This window comes from Poecilia reticulata, chromosome 8, assembly GCF_904066995.2.
Source record: "Poecilia reticulata chromosome 8, P_reticulata-male-v2, whole genome shotgun sequence".
Taxonomy (NCBI): domain Eukaryota; kingdom Metazoa; phylum Chordata; class Actinopteri; order Cyprinodontiformes; family Poeciliidae; genus Poecilia; species Poecilia reticulata.
Window position 1 is genome coordinate 13727674 of NC_088837.1, and position 20571 is coordinate 13748244.

At 39.7% G+C, this 20571-nt stretch overlaps 1 protein-coding gene across 4 annotated transcripts in view; it reads right to left on the reverse strand.

The window, feature by feature from the left end:
* cep112 (centrosomal protein 112) overlaps nt 1–20571 on the reverse strand; it is a 111389-nt gene that overhangs the window by 65368 nt on the left and 25450 nt on the right. For all 4 annotated transcript variants that reach the window (XR_014088627.1, XM_081609977.1, XM_081609975.1 and 1 more), the window contains 8 exons: nt 18102–18201; nt 17608–17726; nt 15882–16025; nt 11667–11821; nt 10869–10998; nt 10695–10787; nt 10504–10563; nt 9289–9368 (listed from right to left, as the gene is read on the reverse strand). Coding sequence is in view for 3 of the 4 variants with exons in the window: in XM_081609977.1 (XP_081466103.1) it covers nt 9289–9368; nt 10504–10563; nt 10695–10787; nt 10869–10998; nt 11667–11821; nt 15882–16025; nt 17608–17726; nt 18102–18201 (881 nt within the window). In the remaining variant the exon portion in view is untranslated. The remainder of the gene's footprint in view (nt 1–9288; nt 9369–10503; nt 10564–10694; nt 10788–10868; nt 10999–11666; nt 11822–15881; nt 16026–17607; nt 17727–18101; nt 18202–20571) is intronic.

A 20571-nucleotide genomic window follows, 5' to 3' on the forward strand; every position in this document is an offset into this window, starting at 1 on the left:
GGGGAGTTAGGATACAAGGAGGGAAGGAAGTAAATATTGAAAAAAGGACACAAGTGATGAGGAAAAACACTAGAAAGGATCTAACACAGGGTACATTCAAGGCAAAGAAGGAGACAAGAAAGAAAAGGGTGAAAGGAATGAAGGAAGCATGAGGAAAGAATAAAGGACACAATAAATAAAGATGCAAAGGACGGAAGGACACATAACAGGCAGAGGAAAGGAGGGGGAAAAAGAATGGACAGAAGGAAATAAAAAATGGAAAGGGCTGTCAGACAAAAAGGCACACATAAGAAAGGATAGAACAAAGCACACATTGAAAGAAAGAATGAAAGAGCCGAGGAGAAAAAGGAGGTAGGACACGAGTAATGCAGGAAATATTTAGGAATGCTACAAAGGACATGTGGAGGGACATGCAAAAAGGGAGAATGTATTGGAGACAATAAATAAAATATTGAAGGTAAGATAGGAAGGAAGGACACAAGAAAAAGTGAAGTAGGACAAAGAAAGGAAATAATTAAACAAGGAGAAATGGATGGAATCAGCATAAAGGGAAAGTGGTGAGATAAATGAGAGGAAGGAGGAACAGAAGGAAAGATGGAAAAACTAAAAGAAGAAAACAAAGGCCATAAGCAAAGAATGTAAAGAAAGGAGAACATGATATTTAACAAAATAAAGTTGAGAAATACAAATATTATCCAAATTCTGCTCCCTCCCCCCCTCTTTACAGACCGGGAAGATGGTGAAATATGACTCCATACCTTTACAATATTGACAGGAACCCCATAGATATGCGATTATTACACGAGTACACAATGAAGAACCTCGTGGCTTATGCAAATGTTCTTTCTTTCCCATCTGAGCTGAGCGTTTAGGAATTGTATGGAGTAATGTGGGTGGAGCAGCTCATGGAAACAACTGGCAAACAGACCTGAATGTAAGCTTCCATATGGATGCCTCTGGTCTGTAGAATCAGAAGAGCCAGAGTGCGTGCATACGTCGAATGTGTGCATGTGCGAATGTGTGCGTGTGCGAATGCGTGCGTAAGTGCATGCAAGAGCCCCGCATCTGCGTTTGTGAGCTCATCCAAACGGAATGATAACGAATCCACAGACACATCAAAGAGGCCCTGAAAAAAAGAGGGAGAACATAAAAAGAGAGAAAATGCAAAACTGAAATATTCAGCGCCCTCTGAAGAAAAAATAAAACAGGCTTCGTTTTCATCCACATCCCCAGAGAAACAGAGAGAGGGAGAGAGAAAGAGGGGGGGGAGAGGAGGGGAAAAAAAAGAGACTGAAACAAGCAGAGAATGAGAGACAGACCACAAATAAGTGAACACAAAAGAGAGACAACGCAAGGGCGAGAAAATATTAAAGGCAGAATGAGTTGAAAAGGGAGCGCGGAAAAGGAGAGCATCATTGAGCTGGATGGCTTTAAAGCTGCCAACAAATGTGGCCGGTTTGTTGAAAGCAGAGCGCTGAAATAAAATGACTACAACGTGTAAGAAGAACGAGGTTCTTATTATCCTTCATCAAGAGAAACATCAGTGGGCACAAGATGTCATCTGTGTTGCTTGAATGAAGCGGTTTGCTAGTGTTCCTGCCAGGATTAAGCTATTCATTAACAACCATTCTCACTGAAAGCTAAAGCAAATAACTTATTACAGCCAATTAAAAGAAACTGATACAAATTGTATTTTATTTTTCCTAAGTCAAATGCTGAAGACTAACTTGGTGTATTTCTTGGTTTTTCTGTCTTGTCTGACAGCAAACTGACAAGTGCAGACATCGCATTGACTTCTGGGCACCTGACGTTTTATACATCAAACCTTTCTCCGTCTACGAGCGCAGATATATTTAAGACCAAAGAAAATATGGTTTCAGACTGGATCCAAATGCAGGTCAAAAATAGCGCATGTTGAAATCTGGGGGAGTTGCAAAGGGAGAAGGGGCTTTATTCAAACACTGGCGGATGTGACAGATGACATTTCAATTCATCTTTGGAAAGCGTCTCTTTAGGATCCGGCGCTCTGCCACAGAGACTGAAAATGAAACCAGTGTTTTACATTGTGAATGTTACACCCCCCCCCCAAAAAAAAAAACACTAAAACGAGGGGGGATCTTGAGTACTTTTGATGCACAATTCTTCTATCTTTCAAAAAGTCAAATTCAAGCACTTTTCATCCATTTTTTGAAAGATTTTCCAGAGATATTTTCAACTGATGATTTCAGTTGCGGGCTGCACAGTAGTGCAGTTGGTAGAGCTGTTGCCTTGCAGCAAGAAGGTTCTGGGTTCGATTCCCGGCCTGGGGTCTTTCTGCATGGAGTTTGCATGTTCTCCCTGTGAATGCGTGGGTTTTCTCCGGGTACTCCGGTTTCCTCCCACAGTCCAAAAACATGACTGTCAGGTTAATTGGCCTCTCTAAATTGTCCCTAGGTGTGAGAGTGTGCATGGTTGTTTGTCCTGTGTGTCTCTGTGTTGCCCTACGACAGACTGGCGACCTGTCCTGGGTGACCCCGCCTCTCGCCCGGAACGTTAGCTGGAGATGGGCACCAGCAACCCTCCCGACCCCACTGAGGGACAAGGGTGAAAGAAAATGGATGGATGGATGGATGGATTTCAGTTGCTAGTGTCAGAACATACACTGCTCAAAAAAAAATAAAGGGAACACTTAAACAACACAATATAAAGTTCTGTGAAATCAAACTGTCCACTTAGGAAGAAACACTGATGGACAACGGGGACCCTCGTCGGGTCAATCAGTGTTGCTTCCTAAGAGGACAGTTTGATTTCACAGAAGTTTGATTTACTTGGAGTTATATTGTGTTGTTTAAGTGTTCCCTTTATTTTTTTTAGCAGGATAGTTCAAGTTACCATACAGTTAATATATTTAAACATTCAATCACAAACTAAAATCCTCACAATACACAAGACTCACTACACACAGAGTGATGCAAGTTAAGCATTTGTCTCTGTCATTTTTGATATCTTAAGACTCATAAAATTGCAAATTTGTTTATTGCTACTGTAACAAAAAGAGAAATAAAGGTTTTCCAATACAACACAGTATTGTCAGTATTGTTGGGGCTGTTCTCTCTCATCTGGCAAAGACACTTTTAGTGTTGTACGAAATCCTGCAACAGAATACTGCAGTGATGATTTCAGCAGCAGTAACTCGTCATATTCCTCACTCCTCTCTCCCTCGTCTGTCATTACAATGCTTCAGCCACTCTCTGGGACCTTCAGCTGCTGGGCCACTGTGGCTCTTTTTATACTGCAGATGTCAGAAGACGTAGCATGCATTTGTATTCAAGTGGATTTAATTCTATAAACGATTACGTACAGAACAAGTAGAAATATTCTACGTGTTTAAGTATCATTGACACATATCTGAACAGACATGCTTATTTTGATTGTGTTAATGTTTAAATGGAATTCAGGTTTTTATTGCACCGATCCCAAGAAATATTACTAGGGGGACAGAAACCTATACCAAAACGTTCCCTCTTTTCTGTAATAAACCTTACAAAATTGCCTTTTGTGACCATTTTTAGAAATATACATCATTAGCTGTTGGGAGATTAACAAGATAAATAAGAGTAGAAATATAAATATCTTCCTTTACTGTCTTTTTTCTGTAATTATGTGGAAAATACCACAAGCAAAACACAATCCTATGTACACTGGGTAGGATGAGCAGGAAACCTTTAAATTACAGGTTGGATGTAATTAAGTAGACACTTTAAGGGAGCGACAATAAGATTTCCATTCCCAGGAAAAAAAAAATCTTGTAGAAGAAAGACTGAAATGTAAAATGCGTTAAGGTTAAGCTACCAGTTCAGTTATCGTAAACAAGTTCACGGATCACTGAAAATTGTTACTTATTCATCAAAATATTGCTGATGGAGGAGACTTTTCCCACCATAAAGCCCAGTGAAGGAACTCAGAAATTTCCTTTTGCAGTTTTCTGGTATTGAACTGATGTTTAACCCATCCCCGAAATCTCTTTTTATGCAGTTGCCAAGGGAAAAACTACTGAGCTCTGGATAACCTTTTTATTATTCAGGATCCATACCTCCACCTGCACCCGCACCTGAACATTAACTGGGGTTGCTTAGATACTTCTGATCCCTGGCTGGAAAAGGAGGTTTGCTCGATTCTTGTTGGCATGCTGAGAACAATGAGTCCACTTCAAAGAGAAACTCACACACACATACACACACACCCACACACCTATCACAGGTGCATGATAAGTTTGCAAGTGGGGAAAAAACCCATTAAAAAAAAAAAATATATATATATATATATGTGTGTGTGTGTATGTGTGTGCGTGCGTGCGCGTGTGTGTTTAAGAATTCTCTCCGCTCCTTCTACCCATTTTAAAACAAACAGAAAAAAATTCTATGAATAAGTATAAGGAAATAAGGACCCCAAGAATTAAGGAAGGAATTGAAGACACAAGAAGGGAAGATGAACTTCCTGCTGAATGGACAGCTGTGTTCATACCACTCACCAGGAGGGAAGCGAAAGAGGACCAGGCTAATACACTTTGTTGCTCATAGATAGCTGAATCCCAGTCTAATGAAGGAAAGTTGAATGGAAGGAAAAAGGGTGAACAACCACTTTATGTTGATGCTGATGTTTTCCAGCAGGACTTGGCACCTTACCTTCCACACTTCTACACCAAGTATCAGTACCTGGTTTAATGGCATGACTGAACTTGACTGAATTTACTTTAAGTGCAAAGAGAATCTACTGGTTATATTCATCAGAACCAACAATTCAAACAAGCTGAAAGCTGCTATTAAAACAACTTGGGATTTCCTTTAATAACTCAGCAAAGAAACAGGCTAATTTTCTCTATGCCACACTGTAGTCATGTACAAACTTATAAAAGTGACTGAGTGCATATACTGTGCACAAACGTAGTCCTTAGTTTTTCAACATTTCTGCATTAAATCTCCTTTATTTTGGTCCCATTCGAATTTCCAGGGTTTGAGATTTACCAAGACGAATGAATCACCAACATTAACAGAAGTAAATGCTTAAAATATACCAGTCAGTGTGTAATGACTCTATGAACTATGAGACTTACTTTTGAATTAAATTCCTCACATAAATTCACTTTTTGATGATATTCTGGTTTACTGAGAAATTATGAACAATAAGCTTCCTGCTGATAAATGACGATGGGCTTTAGCCAACGAGTGAAATCCCTGTTTTCTAGACAAAGCCTTGTTGAAGAAGCTAAAGCTATTAAAAGTTAATGGTGGACAACATAACATCTGGCTTTTAGTGACAAAAGAAGAAAAAAAAAAAAGAACAAACCATATTAAAGACTAAACAAGTAACTTATTTTCAGTTAATACATAAATAAACACAAATATTTCATACTTTTTTTAAGGCTTACACTTGGTAGGCACAGTTTTGGATGAGGCCAACCTGGTACCAAGTGACAGAAAGGAAAACATGAAACATGAAAACAACGGAGAATTTGAAGAAGAATGGAACTAAAACGAATGCAGCTGTTTTTCCCCTATTTTTACCAGACAGGTGGCTTTCTGAAGTTGTGAAAACTGGGGTTTTGAGGTCATTGTCGCAAAAAGTGGCAAGCTGCTCCCCCTCTTTATGCACGACCTTCCCTCTCTCTGTGGTGCACCTCTCTATCTCTATGCTAATGCCCTGTAATGATCTAAGGCGCGCCGAGGTGAAGGAAGTGGAGAGAAACTTCTTTGTTGTTGTTGTTGCCATAGTAACAAAGACTTGGCATAAATCTGATGCAGCAGTGCCTATTTGCACTGCAAGACAAGGTGCTGTTCTCGTCATAATAATGACATATATACATATAAAAAAAAAAAACCTGTGAACTGGTTGTGTTTATGAATTCAACAGCAGCATAGATGCAAGAGAAAACACATGCCACACAGTACCTGGCAGATAGAAAGCATCTTGAGCGGCTCAATTTAATTTTATCATCCATCCTCATACTCACACACACACACACACACACACACACACCCGCACAAACATGCTCACACACACCTGCGTGCAGTCTCGCTTTGACTTTGAAGTTCCTCTGGATCGCCTTTAAAGGCCTTCAGTGTTGCCAGGGCAGCAGGCAGGTAGAAGACATCAGACTGCTTAGTGTGTGTGTGTGAGCGTATGTGTGTGTGTCTCTGTGGAGGCCGAGTACTTAATTAGCAAAGAGCCCGGCGGGCCGGTTGCCGTTTCTCAGTGTTTAGCTCTAAACGAGGAAATGACTGGCTCGTTACTGATGCTAACAACGGGAGTAATTTATGCACCGACCGATCTGTCTGCTGTATTAACGCTTTTTTTTTTTTTTTCCCTCTCTCTCTACTTGCCGCGTCGGCTTGACAGCGACAGGCAAACAATAGGCAGGCACAGTGACTAATGTCCTCTTGTTTTGTTCCCGCTGTATTCTAAATACAACAGCACTAAAAAGTGATTCGTTAAACAGTGACGGAAACCCACGGAAACGGTGAAACTGGGTATGCCTTAAACCAACAGGTAATTTCATCACAAACAATAAGAAAGCGCTCAATTCATTAAGACATCGCAAGTAAAACCTTCCTAGGATGGATGACGGTACGGTGGAGCGGAGGCTGCTCCGTGGGTTGAGCTGTTGTTGTGTTCAATTGTGCAGAACATATTCTAAGTTTGGCAGGGGAACTGTAATCTGCTGCTGACGGAGGTACATGGATCTGAAGTATTTAGGCAAAGGATTCATACAGTGCTAACAAAAGTATTTTCACCCCTTTGAACTTGATTGACTATAGCCCAGTTGTTAAGTTGAAATACATTTTTTATGCATTTCAAAAGTGTGGAGCCCCTTTGAATTTGATATCCCTCAAAAGTGTAAATGAACAGACTCCTTTGAAAAGTCAGTTAAATAAGAACAAATAATTCAATATTGGTGTAAATCCTGCTGTTCTGAGGAGGTTTGGTAGAGAACATTAATGAACAAACAGGTAAGAGTATACTACAAAGAAGAATGGACAAATATTTCATGTACAAAGCTATCAGAGAGTGTCTCCTAAGAAAATACTGCTATATTTGGTAAAAATAAGAGGTTATATAAAGCTTTAGTTGAAAGTAGGTTCAATAAAAATGTAGTAAAAAGCTTGAAAAGTAGGTAATCATTTCCTGCACGTAATAATTATGTGAGAATTTTTCTGATGATTTGTCACACAAAATCCCCAAATTCTCTGCTTTAAAAGTCACAAAATGTGAGAAAATCCAAATGGGGTATGAATAGATTTGCAAAAGATGTTAAATGAAGTTCCGTAAAAAAGGGGGCTTCATAAAACTAAAGAAGGGATTTAGGTAAAGGTAATTTCATTTATATGGCACATTTTCAGCAACAAGGCAATACAAAGTGCTTTACAGAAATTAAAAGTAAATACAAACAAAATAACAAACTGAGGTCATGGTATTTAAACTGTTTATTGTTGAACAAAACTCATCGTAAATGGCCTTGAATTAACTAATAGCAGATTTTATATGTATATATTAACAAGCTTCGCTGCTCTGATATAGACTTTATGTCATGCGCTTCAATGGCATTTTTAAGAATAATGACACTTCAGAGAAGATATGACACACAGCATAAAAACACAACAGCATCCAAATCCCAAGATATTCAGTTTGAGGTAGTAGCAAGAACTCACAGTTTTAAATGTGGTGGTTTAGCTTTCAGTAAAGGTTTGAAAAGACAAAAATAAATAAATAAAAATAGATCAGAAAAAAGAGACAAGATTTGAATCGGGTAGGATACACCCTGGACCGGTCGCTAGTCCAACACTGGGACGACAGAACAAACAACCACGCACCCACGCACGCACGCACGCACGCACGCACGCACGCACGCACGCACGCACGCACGCACGCACGCACGCACGCACGCACGCACGCACGCACGCACGAGGGCCGTAGCTTACCAGGTTACAAAAGGAAGCTGAATTTGAATCTTTTTATATTTCTACAACTTAAAAACAGAAGAAGCTGTAAATGAAACATCTCTATCATTATAACCATAAACAAGTTTGCCTTGTATTTTTTTCAAATCATAGCAATGCATCTAGGATTACTAGTTGGGTTTAATACAACCACTCACAAGTAAAGGTCTGATGTGAAACACTTTCAAAGCCCTCAGATGTGGCAGTTCAACTCTGTTATATAAAAAGATCAAAGGATTGGCTTGTTAAAGCCAAACTCCACCTTAAATCAAAATTCATACCCACTGTTCTCATGATCAAAGACCCAAGTCAAGAGATATAAACAACTCTCTAATAAAGGCAGAATTCAGAAAGTTAAGGCTAAAGTGTGTGATGCAACTCTGAAATAAATAGCATACTTCATGGACTTTATGTACGTTTCAGAACCTGTCACCAAACTTAACATGCTTTGGTGATGTTGGATTATGATACTAATGGCTAAAATATCGCATTGGGCACACCCACAAACACACTCACACATGCATATTGGCCAACCATTTCTCTGACTGCTTTTATTTCTTTCACTCTATTGCTTAATGGTGTTTGTACTTTGATCACCAGAGTATGTCAAAAAAATGTGGCTAACTCATAAAATGTCTTGTAAAACTTTTTTTGGTTTGTTTTTAAGCATATTTGAATGCTGCAAATGCATCCCAATAAATATTACTAAAAAGTACATTTATTATACAATTCAAAAAAGTTAAACTCATACAGATTCTCCACACACAGATTAATATATTTCTAATGTTGATTGGTTTTAATTTATTTTAACGATTTTGTTTGGTTAAAGAGTGTTGTCTCCAAGCATTTTAAACAAAAATTAGGTAGAAGGAAAACATTTGGTACAACGAGATACACGATCAAGTCAAAGGCCAGTATTAAAGTGACCTGGGTTTCATCAACACTAAAGTAGACTGACTGCCTCTCTACCACCCTGCAATGATGGATAATTGGTCCAAAAGGAATCCGTGCAAAGTATTGGTACAAGTTATGCTTCTGTGTTATATATCCATTTTTTTCTATTGGTCTTAGTATAATTTAAAATTTCAGAGAAAGTGAATTTAGGGTTTTAATTAACCACGAGTCAGAATCATCTAAATGAACCAAAAACAAACAAACAAAAAAAAAAACATTTGAAATTAATCTTTTTTTTTGGTAACATTAAGATGAAAATAAATTTTGGTAAAGTTTAGCACTGACTACATTAAAAAAGTTTTTTTTTTTTTGTTTTTTTTTTTAAATATAAGCAACAAATAACGCTTCTTTTTTGCTGTACCTTAGTGCATCTTCTAGTTTGGCTATCTTCCTCTTGGCCTCAATTTTTTCCCTCTCAGCCTCACTGTGAACTGCCAACACCTGAAAAACAGAGAGAAAAAGTGGGACAGCGATAGAGGTTCAAGCGAGTGCAAAAGCAAGACACCATCAAACATCACTCAGGAAATCCTCTGCTGCCTATGTGACCCTCTGCATACGCTCTCGTCTCTCCTTCCTATCACCCCATCAAAAGTACCGTCTGGCTGCTCACAGCGTCTCACACTTTGGATCTATGGCAGCCATATGGGCCGTTCTAATAGCCAGATACTGAATCATGGCAGCCCACACAGCACTCCAAAGAAGCTTAAATAAGAATCTTTACAGAAGAAACCAAAAAAAAAAAGGAAAATAAACTATTCTGTAACACTTTCCAAGTCGCAGTCCTGCAACCTGGGACAAGTTAAAGGAAAGGCAGAAGAAATGCTGTCTGATTAAAGGAAAAGAATACGAAGCAGACATCAAAAACTAAACTTCTGAGCGGCCTAATTAAATATCTCCCTGACCCTGAATAAAGAGTACAAAGGCCTGCTAAGTTTTTGCAGGTGTATCAGTCAAAGGGCCCCATGTATGCTGGTCTGCCACCAATACAAACTTTTCAGAAATGGCACTTTGAAGATGACCCAGGTGCAGCACAGACTTTAACCGAGAAGTCTGGCCTCCACTGGTCTGGTCCAGCTCAGAGTAATTAACAATGATCCACGGACTCTGCGCTTTATGGCTGCACTCTGACATTGAAGTGGGCTTCAAAAGTAGAAAGCACAGGCAATTAGGTGTGGGTCTGGGCACACTTAAGGGACAGTTTATCCCTCAGAAAACGCTGCATGTCATCTTTTGCAATGCAATCTTTAAGACTTTGCTTCCAATTCCGAACTATTTTATACCATACTTTGAACATTACTTGTAAATATAACCTCTATGCACCTTCCTGTTTATCACAAAACGGAGCGCATTCCTCCAGCTGAAGCCCGAGAAGAATTCAACAAACCCTGCATGTTTGTAATTGTAACTGTAGAAGTGGAATTATAGCTGATCCTGCTTTAAAAACACTTATAACTGCCTATTTTATTGGCTCAAACACCAAGTATACATAAAACCTCGTGGCTGTAATCAGTATTCAAGCATTATTTTCATACGATGACACCAAAGCAGTAGAGTGCAGAGAGGAAGATGGCCCAACCTTTTTCTCACAGCAAGTCTGCAGCTCATCTTTCTCTTGCTGGGACTTCATCTCTTGATCCTGAAGGGAAGGCAAGTTTTAAATAACATGGGTGCAACAGTTAATCCAACGTTAATGCTACACAGACAAAAGAAAAACTGCGATGTGTTTAAGTTAATATTAAGCCCCCCTTACGCCCTCGTTAAGCTTACTCTGACTTGTTGTTGTCTTCTGTACTCGCTTTCCTGAAGCTGCTGCTTGAACTGAGCCACGGTCTTCTCTAAGTCCTCTATCACCTCTGACGCCTGCAAGACATGTTATTTTTTTTATGACAATGATCAGTGAGCCCTACATTTATAGAGAGGACATGCTGTGGTAATATAAACCTTAGAGGCAGACAGAGCGTGTTCCTGATGTAGGTGGCTTATGTCTGTCTCGTGTTTGGCCAGGAGATTCATCACTTTCTCATTGTGTTGCTCGCTCTGCTGTTCTTTCTCCTTCTGCAGCATCATCATCCTGCACACATTCAAAAGCTTGGTTAAAACAACCTTGGCGAGTTATTCAAATCTGCTCCTTTTTAAAGAGTGAAACTAAACAGCGAGATGAGTCATTAGCAACCCACTGGATTGCATTCTCCCTGAGAAAATCTGAATATGACTGAATAAGACTTTCAAATAGAATATTTTATTAATACTGTTCTAAAAAGCCTCGTTAAAGCCATTAGTAACTGCCACCACAGTACCACGAGTTTATCCATACTGCTTTATTTTATTGGGATTTTACATGTTAGAAAAACACAAAGTTGTGCATGACTGCGAAATGAAAGGAAAATGATACCTGACATAAACATACAGCCAGAGCAACAATATAATGGTCATGTGTTAGAATGTCCTAGTCCAAGTAAAAGCCAAAATCCAAACGCGAGTCTGTGAAAAATCTACACAGTTGCTCCCCAGCAAATCCGATCGAGCTTGAGAAACGTTGGAAAGAAGAATGTGCAAAAATTTCAGTCTCTCGATTCCAGATGTTTAAAACCAATAGAAGGTGGCTCTACAGGTCATGGTTATTTACATTCACAAGTGTTTACTCAGAGGGACTGACTACAAATGAGATTTTCAACAATTTTACACGTCTTAAAAATCCCAATAAAATGCACAGAATTTTGGCATAATGTTGCAAAATACCGTTTGTTTGTCTCTTGCAATTCGACACCAAGGGACGCGATGTGGATCTCCAGCCGGGCCTTCTCTTGCGTCACCTTCCTGCGCAAGTCGTTGGCCTTCTCCAACTCCACCGACTGTTGCTTCACGCGCAGCTCCATCTCATGCATTATTTTTTCCTGGCCCACAAAAACATGCAAGAAAATCGAGTCAAGTCAAACAACACTTTCGCCAACAAGGCATGAGATAATGTCAACAGAGACGATCAGTACACTCCCGAAGTCAGACACAGAAATCTGAACTCCTTCATTCTAAAGACGGAACCCTGAAAATGTGATTAATATCATGAATTAAGTTACTCAAATCTACATTAAGGATTTGTTTCCAGTCTTGATTAAGATTTGAACAAAGTCAGTCTTACGTAGCCATTTCCAATAAAAAGAACTACTGTCCTTCAGCTTGCACGTGTGTCTCTACACGCAGGTATGTAACAGCATGGAATGCGGCGTGAGCCTGGCTGATAAAGGCGATGATGGGGCGCGGATAAGAGACGGAGCGTGCTAGCTGATCTACGCGCTGACAGGGGTCGGCGATGACAGGAGGAGGGGCCGGCAGTGCCCCTTGGAGGCTGGTGACAGAGATTCTTTTCTTTGTGTCAGTGTGGAGGGGTGTTAAAAAGAGGAACAAGGGGCCTGTGTTGTGCTTTTGGCCGCGTGCTGACACTTAGCTCCCTGGCACTAGATGAGAGGAAGGCACGTCTGCACACCGAGGCTTGACCGGGCACACCTGGACACACTCGGCGAGAGCAAATTAAGTCCAGTAATTAGGTGTTTTAGAAGGAGAATTACTTGGTGTGAAGTGCGGGCCGTGTAAGCTGCTTCAATCGCTCCCGCTGCCTTTCACAGATTTAGTGATGCGGTCTTTGAAGTTTCAGCAGAAAAAGCCATTTATAGTGATGGACATACCCTCGCAGTTTTCGTATCAGAACTGAGGCCAACAACTGGAAGGCAGCCTGCATCAACAGTCATCTCCAGAGGTTTATCAGGCTGTGTGCATGAATGTATAATGTGGATCAAACTCCAGTGTCCAAGTAGGAGAAACAAACCAAAGGACCACAGAGCACAGAAGAACAACAGCAGGTGTGAAACTACTGCACAGAGTTGGTTTCTGACGGAGGAATTAGCTGTAATTACAGACATTCAGAATGAATTCTGCTTAAAGGCAGAGGCACAGAAAGCCTGCAGTGAATCTTGCTTTATATGGTCAGAGTCGACCCACGACAACACGGCTGCAAAGTTTTATTCATCTTATTATATTAGGTGCTGTATTCATACATCTACAATTTGCAGCCACAATTTACAACTTCAATTCATATTTTTTTGGCCTTTTACTTGTAAAGTACAGGAAAAGAAAGTAGGACAAAATATCTGAAAAGTGTGGCATGTCTCTGTATGTAGGTCCCCTCAGAATACTTTGTAAACCCATGTGTTGTTGCAGTTACAGGCTCAAGTTTTTTGGAATATGTCTCAACTCGTTTTGTGCATCTAGAAACTTTTTTTATCCTTTCTCCTCAAGGTCAGTCAGATTGGACAGAACATATCTGTAAACAATCCTTTTGACGTCTTGCCATACAGTATATGCCACATATACTGGACCAAGCCCAGACCTAAATCTGGATGATTTAGATTTGGGTCTGGGCTTTGACTGGGTCATTCTAAAACCTGAATATGGTTTTGTCTAACTCACTCCACTACAGATCTGGCTGGAGGTTTGATATGTTTTGTCCCATTAGAAGGTGAAGCTCTGCCCAACTTTCCCTGAAGTACTCCTCAGGTTTATCAGCCAGGTATCACCGTGTTGCAGTATGGGAATGCTGTATTCAAAATGACATGCAGTGTTTGTTTTCTGCCTATTCATTAATTTTGGTCACATTTGACCGGAGCCTCTTCTTTTATGTTTGCTGTTTCCCATATGTGAACAACTTTCCTACCAGCTGTTCACAAGGTTTTCCCACTTTGTTAGTGCTCAAGTAATAGCTGTCCTCTCAACAGATTCTTGCACTGTATAAATCTGACCTTGTTGAAAATGGAGCAAGAATAAAGCCAATATTGAAAGAAATTCGTAGAAAGTTCTGTTTGCAATTAGCCGCAAGCTAAGTAGGTGACACAGCAAACATGTGAAGGATGATGTTATAAAAAAAATCCCCAGAAAAACAGATCTGTTTGCCCTACATGCAAAATGTTATTTGTGTGGGGAAACGACCCGAGCACATCACCCTGTACACCCCTCAAGAATAATGTGCAAAAATATCAGTCTCTAAATGTGCTGAATACAATATTTGATGCAGTTGGCACAAAGTATTGCTTCATTGGAGCCGGGATAGAAATGTAGCTTTTTTATTACAGGTAGTAAAACATGTTGAAAACCATGCATCGTTTTCCTTCCACTTCACCACATTTCCTGATGGTCTGTGACTTCAAATCCACACCGAAGGCCTGTGGTTGCAATGTGATGAAATATGAAAAACTCCAATGAGTAAGAATAATCCTGCAAGGCGCTGTGTTTAGAAAACTGTGCATCTCGAGAGTAAGATTGATATCGACTGCTTTGGTCATCATTAGTCATTACGTCTGAGAATCTCAGCGGGTTTGAAGTTTCAACCACAAAACCGTTCCCTCTCGGAGGCATCTAAATGGCCACCAGACGCCTAATTGTCCCGGACGCTAAAATCTGCCCCTAGGAGGGGCTGCGGTGAGTCAAAGTCCACTTCAATAATGCCATCCTCACTATGTCTGAAGATCAAGCCGACCACATGGCAGGAAGGCAGCTAATTTTCAGTGACAAAGAGCTCTTTTTATTCTCTTGGATCTTGTCTGTCCTTAATTATTAAAAAAAGTGCCTTACCATGGGCTCCATCTAGTGTTTGATGCCTCTGAAATGTCGGCCTGTTGATAGATTAAGGCCAGAAGCGATGCATGTGCATGGCTGATATGTAAAGAAATCCCAGAATGCTGATAACATTAAACCTACATAACATGCAAAAGCGCTACAAAATACTTTCTAACAGCAGCTCAATTAACCGCCTTCCTGTGTTGATGAGCCCTGCTAATAAAATGTGCACAATCCCATTTGACACCACCGTCTTTTTTATAACATCAAAGACCCAGCAGCTTTGGAAGGTGTGTGTGAATGTGAGTGCGCACATCTTTGAGGACGATCTTAGCACTGAGTAAGATTTAATATGGACTAAGATCAAAGACGTCTAAAGAGATGACAGACATGCAATATTGCAGTCACTCCCACCCAGATGTTAAAGGATGCCTCCTTTCATTCAAGGCTTGGAATGGAGAAGCTGGATGTTTTATTATTAGATTTGTGACTGATGTGTACATGTAGAGCTAAACAAAGCCTGGGATTTAACCACTAATACTAAATCCTCGTCCTGTTCTAGTAGAAGTTGGGGTATTTAGTCTGAGGACAACTGTAGCTTAAAAAAAAACACACTCATAATTATTGTGTCAGCTAAAAATAATGTCGCTGGATTATTGTAGTCGACTTCATGATCTCTGCAGTACTAAGTTAATATAGAGAAAATTCATACCTCGGTAATAGTTATTTCATTCAAGTACCTCCTTTGGAGGTTTTCTATATAATTTCAAGTGCAGCATTACCTCTGTTTAACAACAACAAAAAATACAAATAAAACAAAGAGCTATTTTTAATAAGAAAAGAACAAATATAACCTCCAGAAGAGCAGGAGAGATGAGCTATAGTAATTCATCTCATCTACTGGTTAAATTGAATGTAACGTTGCTGATTTAAAGTTGCCTAAGGCCATTTGAATGTGATCAAGAATGCAAGAAAATGCATTGCATGCATGCTCTATGGTGAAATTGCTATGCCACATTTTGACCTGCTGTTTGCATATTGCAGCCTTCAAATCCCTGCAGACTGATTAACAAATAAACCGACAAAGTTGGCCTGCAGTGAGAAGCTGCTTTAGAAAACTTTGCCCCCTTTATAAATAAATTAGTCATCATTTGAAAGTTATTTTTATATGTACTCATAGAAATTGTCTTTGTCTGATATTATTTTTATGGTCTTAAAGAGTCGAATGTGACCAAAGAGGAAAAATTAGGACACGGATACCTCAATACACAGTACATAGTTCTTACTTTTAAAACCTTATAATATTCTATCGCCTCATTAAACTACTTCCATGTCTTTTATAATACGTACAGTGGTCTGAGAACGAGTGTTGTGCTCGGACTCCATCTTAGCCAGCCTACGGTTGGTGTCGTCCAGCAGCTCCTGGATGTTTTCGGTGTGTTTCCTCTGCATTTCAAACTTCTCCTGCTCCATCTCTGCTACAGTTGCATGTAACTGAAAAGGCAGAGAAAAGCTACAGATTAGGAACTGATTTATTTTATTGGCACTGAGTTTAGATCAGTTGCCCCTGCAGACATAACTTATCCTAGGGAGACAATGAGGAACCGTTTGTTCCCACTGTGGAGGGACTGCGAAGTATTTGTGAAAGTTCCCTGAAACTGGCACCGTTTTTCCTCTAATAATGAGCAAATTAAATTTTATTTAATTCTGTGCCATATAGTGCCACATCACATGGGCTAATGTTCAAATTGTATAAGTATTTGCTGCAGTATTGAAAAAACAGCAAGAGAGCTCTAAGGATTATATATTTTCCGGACTATAGAGCGCACCATACTCTAAGCAGCACTTACTTTTTTTTTTCCTCAAAAAAAATAAAGAGAAAAGGAAACGTACATATATAAGCCGCACCGGGCTATAAGCTGCTGGTATCGGTTTTCCATAAGGATGCAGCATCTGCTGGATTTATTAAGGACGCAGCCCTCCATCTCCAACGCCGAACCATGGATTAGTTCACGCCGAGTTTACTGCAGCGGCTCTATTTCTCGCCTGCCAGATCGATATCCTTCAACTTAAAAGCTGCATCATATGAGTTTGAAGAAATTTCTCCGTCGTGCCTGCTGCTAGCATGTGCTTGTTCTAAATGAAAATTAGCACTTTCTTCTTTGCTTTCCAATTTTGACTTCCAATAATTCACTTCCTGCTACAGAGCCCCCTGGTGGTTGAAGAAAAATCCACAAAAAAGCCGCACCCGGATATAAGCTGCTTGGTTCAAAGCATAGGAAAAAAGTAGCGGCTCATAGTCTGAAAAATGCCATATATAAAATTTGGATCTTTATCAGTGAAAAGTGTCTTAAAATTTTAAGCTTTGAAAAAGTAAAAAGGCTGGTTTCTTTAACAACTACAATAAATTCAAGTGACAAACAACTGCTACAACACAGTAGCAACTCCCACAAGAATTTGGTGACTAACTAAAGTTAAGTTGATCATTTTTAGGGGAAAAAACTTTGATCTAGCCTTGAACCTACTTGGTATGAGTCATAATACATCACACACTGTGTGTTTTTATACCTTGCATTGCAAACCAACAAAGTAGAATACCATTATGAACTGAGAGGACAATTAAAGTGTTGTAAGTATAGAATGGATTTATATTCAGACTCTTAATCTCCTACTTCACAAATATGTGTGTTGTTCTATCACATACAATCCCTTTAGTTTACAAAATGTGAAAAGCTTAAGAGTATTAAAAAAACATTTAAATACTTCAGATAAAAAGGCTCAGATGTTAACAATTTGCATAATACTGCTGGAAGATTACCGAGAAATCTGATTTCTAATCATTCTTAACATTCTGCATATTTAAAGACAGTCAGCAACTCCGAAGAAATTAGTGAATCAATACTCTGACTGGACCTCTAAGCCTTCGCTGAAAGCCCAAAGGAAGATAATCGGAAAGAAATGAATCTGTTTTCTCAACCAGTACAGCCTGGCTCCTTGCAGAGAGGTCTCCCGCTAACCCATAGTTTCCCTCTGGCTTGAGGCAGCTTACGCAGCGCAGGACTGCAGAGTATCCCACCTTCTTCTCCCACTCGTTTTTTATAGAGTCAGCACTCTGATCGGAGAGTTTCTTCAGCTCCGCTATCTGCTTCTCTTTGCTCTCACAGATGATCTGGGATTCACGCAGGACACTTTGAACTGTGGGAGAGTTTGGACACAAGCACACAAAAAAGGGAGTCAGGCCTTTCCTTTAAGGCTGTGGGGGAAGGGGGTGGGGATCAAGGATGTAAACAGAAATTTACTTGAAGGCATTGATTGTGTCAGTACATTAAATTAAATCAAATGTTTTAAGTTAACAGAAAACACAAAGGAAACAAAAGTAAGAAGAAGAAGAAAAAAGGCAAAAATAATTTGCTTAAACTGCGCAGACTGAGCAGCACAGCTGGAGAACATCACTCTGCACCAGCATGATCTCCTGTGGGATAGCACCTTTCTGGGCTTTTTACTCTGAGTGTTCAGAGACACTACTGTAAACATCCTTCCAGTTAGCCCTGCAATCATGTCACCTCTCACCTTTCTTTTCAAGCTTACGGCTCATCTCCTCAGATTCCTTCTGCTTAACTCTGTACACACTCTTTATCTCTTCAATCTCCAGATTTTTTCGGTCCAGAATCTAAAGAGTGTGAGAAGAAAAGGACTGTTTTCAGCGCCATGCAGATACTGCTAGCATTAAAGTGTGTTTTTTTTCTTCTGTATTCTATGTCATGGCCATATTGAAGTATGTTAAATCTTATAGAAGTTAAGACACATTAATTGACATCTTTGCAATGCAAAACTAAGAAATAATAATAATTATAACCCTTAAACAGAATATTCAGTATGTCAGTACCCAAACGCTGTTTTTGGGAAAACATAGCAACACAAGATAGATAAAAGAGAGATTCGCAACTGCAACATTTTCCATCTTTTTTAGCCATTTACAAAGTCAGGAATCACTGGAAAAGAGTTTCTAAATCTATAAATGCATGTCTTTTATAGACAGAAGGAAGAGGCACTAAAGATTGATGCAAACACAGGATGTAAACCCAACCAAACACTGACAAGAGTTGGGATGCCATCTAATAGATCCACAAAGCATGTAAAGAGATTGTGTTTGTATTCTTGGCAATCAATAAATAAAAATAAAGAAATGTCCTAAACTATTTATTATTATTTGAAACTGAGCCACTTTTAAGAGAATACACCTGGATATGAACTGTATAATCGGAAAGTACTGTATGCATTTCAATTCCTTAGGAGACCAAAGACAAACTGAGTAAAATAGCAGCTGAATGAACCACCTGCACCGAGGTGATGAGGTAAGTGCATCTGCTTGCTGCTGCCATCTGGGTGTCATTAGTTAAATCAGGCAATGACGAGCTGCAGCTTCAGTAACGGAAATAAAGCAGAAAACTTTCCAAGCACTTATGCTCAGTTGCACTGCATGTGCATAGATATGCAAAGAAAGAAAGAAAGACTTTTACTTAACTTGTGCAATAATTTAGGCTGGGAACCCAAGGCTTTGGGAACTATGGAATAGCAAAATGACTTTTTAACAGCACAGATTCAATCCAAAAGCATGCTTCTCTTGCTGGGAATGGCAGAAAAACATAGGAGATGTTATTTTTGTCTGACTCCAGAAGCCCGTGACGCTCCTTATTAGCCAAGCCTGTCATCATCCTGGTGTGAATGGGATGGAGGAGATGAAAGGACGATTGGGCGCCTGGAGCAAAGTTCACCCAACATTTAGGGATAGCCAATTTTTTTCCATTTCACCACCCCAAGAGATTTTTGTTTTTCTTTTCAGGGTGTAGAACAGAAGGCAGAGGCACAGGGTCAGGTTGAGGCAGAGTGCAATATTATCCCTTTTTTGAGGACTTTCGAAGACATCCTAATTCAAAGAGAATCCAACGAATTAAAGAGAGGACAGAGAAGAGCAGAAAAAGAGAACTAATTTAGGATTACCAACTAAACTACAATGATTTGCCACAATATTATGATCAGAGCTGAGCTCAAACCTAAAAAAAAAAAAAATCTAACCCAAACCCATAGACGGTGTGTCCGAGCCCAATTCAACCCAACTAATGAACTTTAATTAGAGGCCAGAGCCCAAAATAAACTTGATATATTATTTTAAACTGCTACCAGTTTAAAAGACTTCCAGACCTCTGCCTTTGAACTTTTCTGACATGGTAGTGTAGCATTCCCCATTCTTTGCTTTTTGCTAATATCTTCCTGCTCCATTTTATCACTTGTTGCTCCGCAGAATGAGTCAAGTGCGACTCTTCTGGATGGCTGCCAAAGGAGGCATATTTAATAATCTGCAGAAAGAGTCTTTGAAACGCAGATTCCCCCAAAAAGAGACAGGTCTCAATTTCTGTCTGTGAACCGACGTTGCTGCCCCACAGTTGGCCTCTAGCTGCTAGCAGAGCGGCTAACCGTTCCCTCGATGCTGCTGCCACAGCCACATGCTGACTATGGCTTCATAAATGCTGCAAAGGCTCAGCTTTTTCCATCCACTGGCCCCTTTCCTTTGCTAATTTGTTTGCAAATGTTTGTCCATTTGAGGGCATCTTGGTTCCTCAGCACTGCTCAAGTAAAGCTTGTGATATGTGCAGAGATATATGATTTAGGATTAAAAAGAAATATTTCTGAGTGTGTATTATATTGTGCTTTTTGCATTGTTTATGCTCAAAACTGTTCTGAATAGAGCAGGCCCAGAGCGAGCCAGAGCTGAGGCAATCACTAAGCAAACTTTATTTCAATTAGTGGTTTGATCAACAATCGACCAGTAACGTGAGCTGGTGCCAAAAAATAAAATAAATTAAAAAATAATAAATAAATAAATGTTACACTTTTTATTCATTCAACCTTTTTCTCTAATCCAACATAATCTGTTTGGAAATGTTGGCAGGCTTTGGAAAATCTCAGGTAGGGTGAGATTCCATATTTTCTATGAAACACACTTGGCGACTGCTGTCTTAGGACTACTGGCTGCACCAAT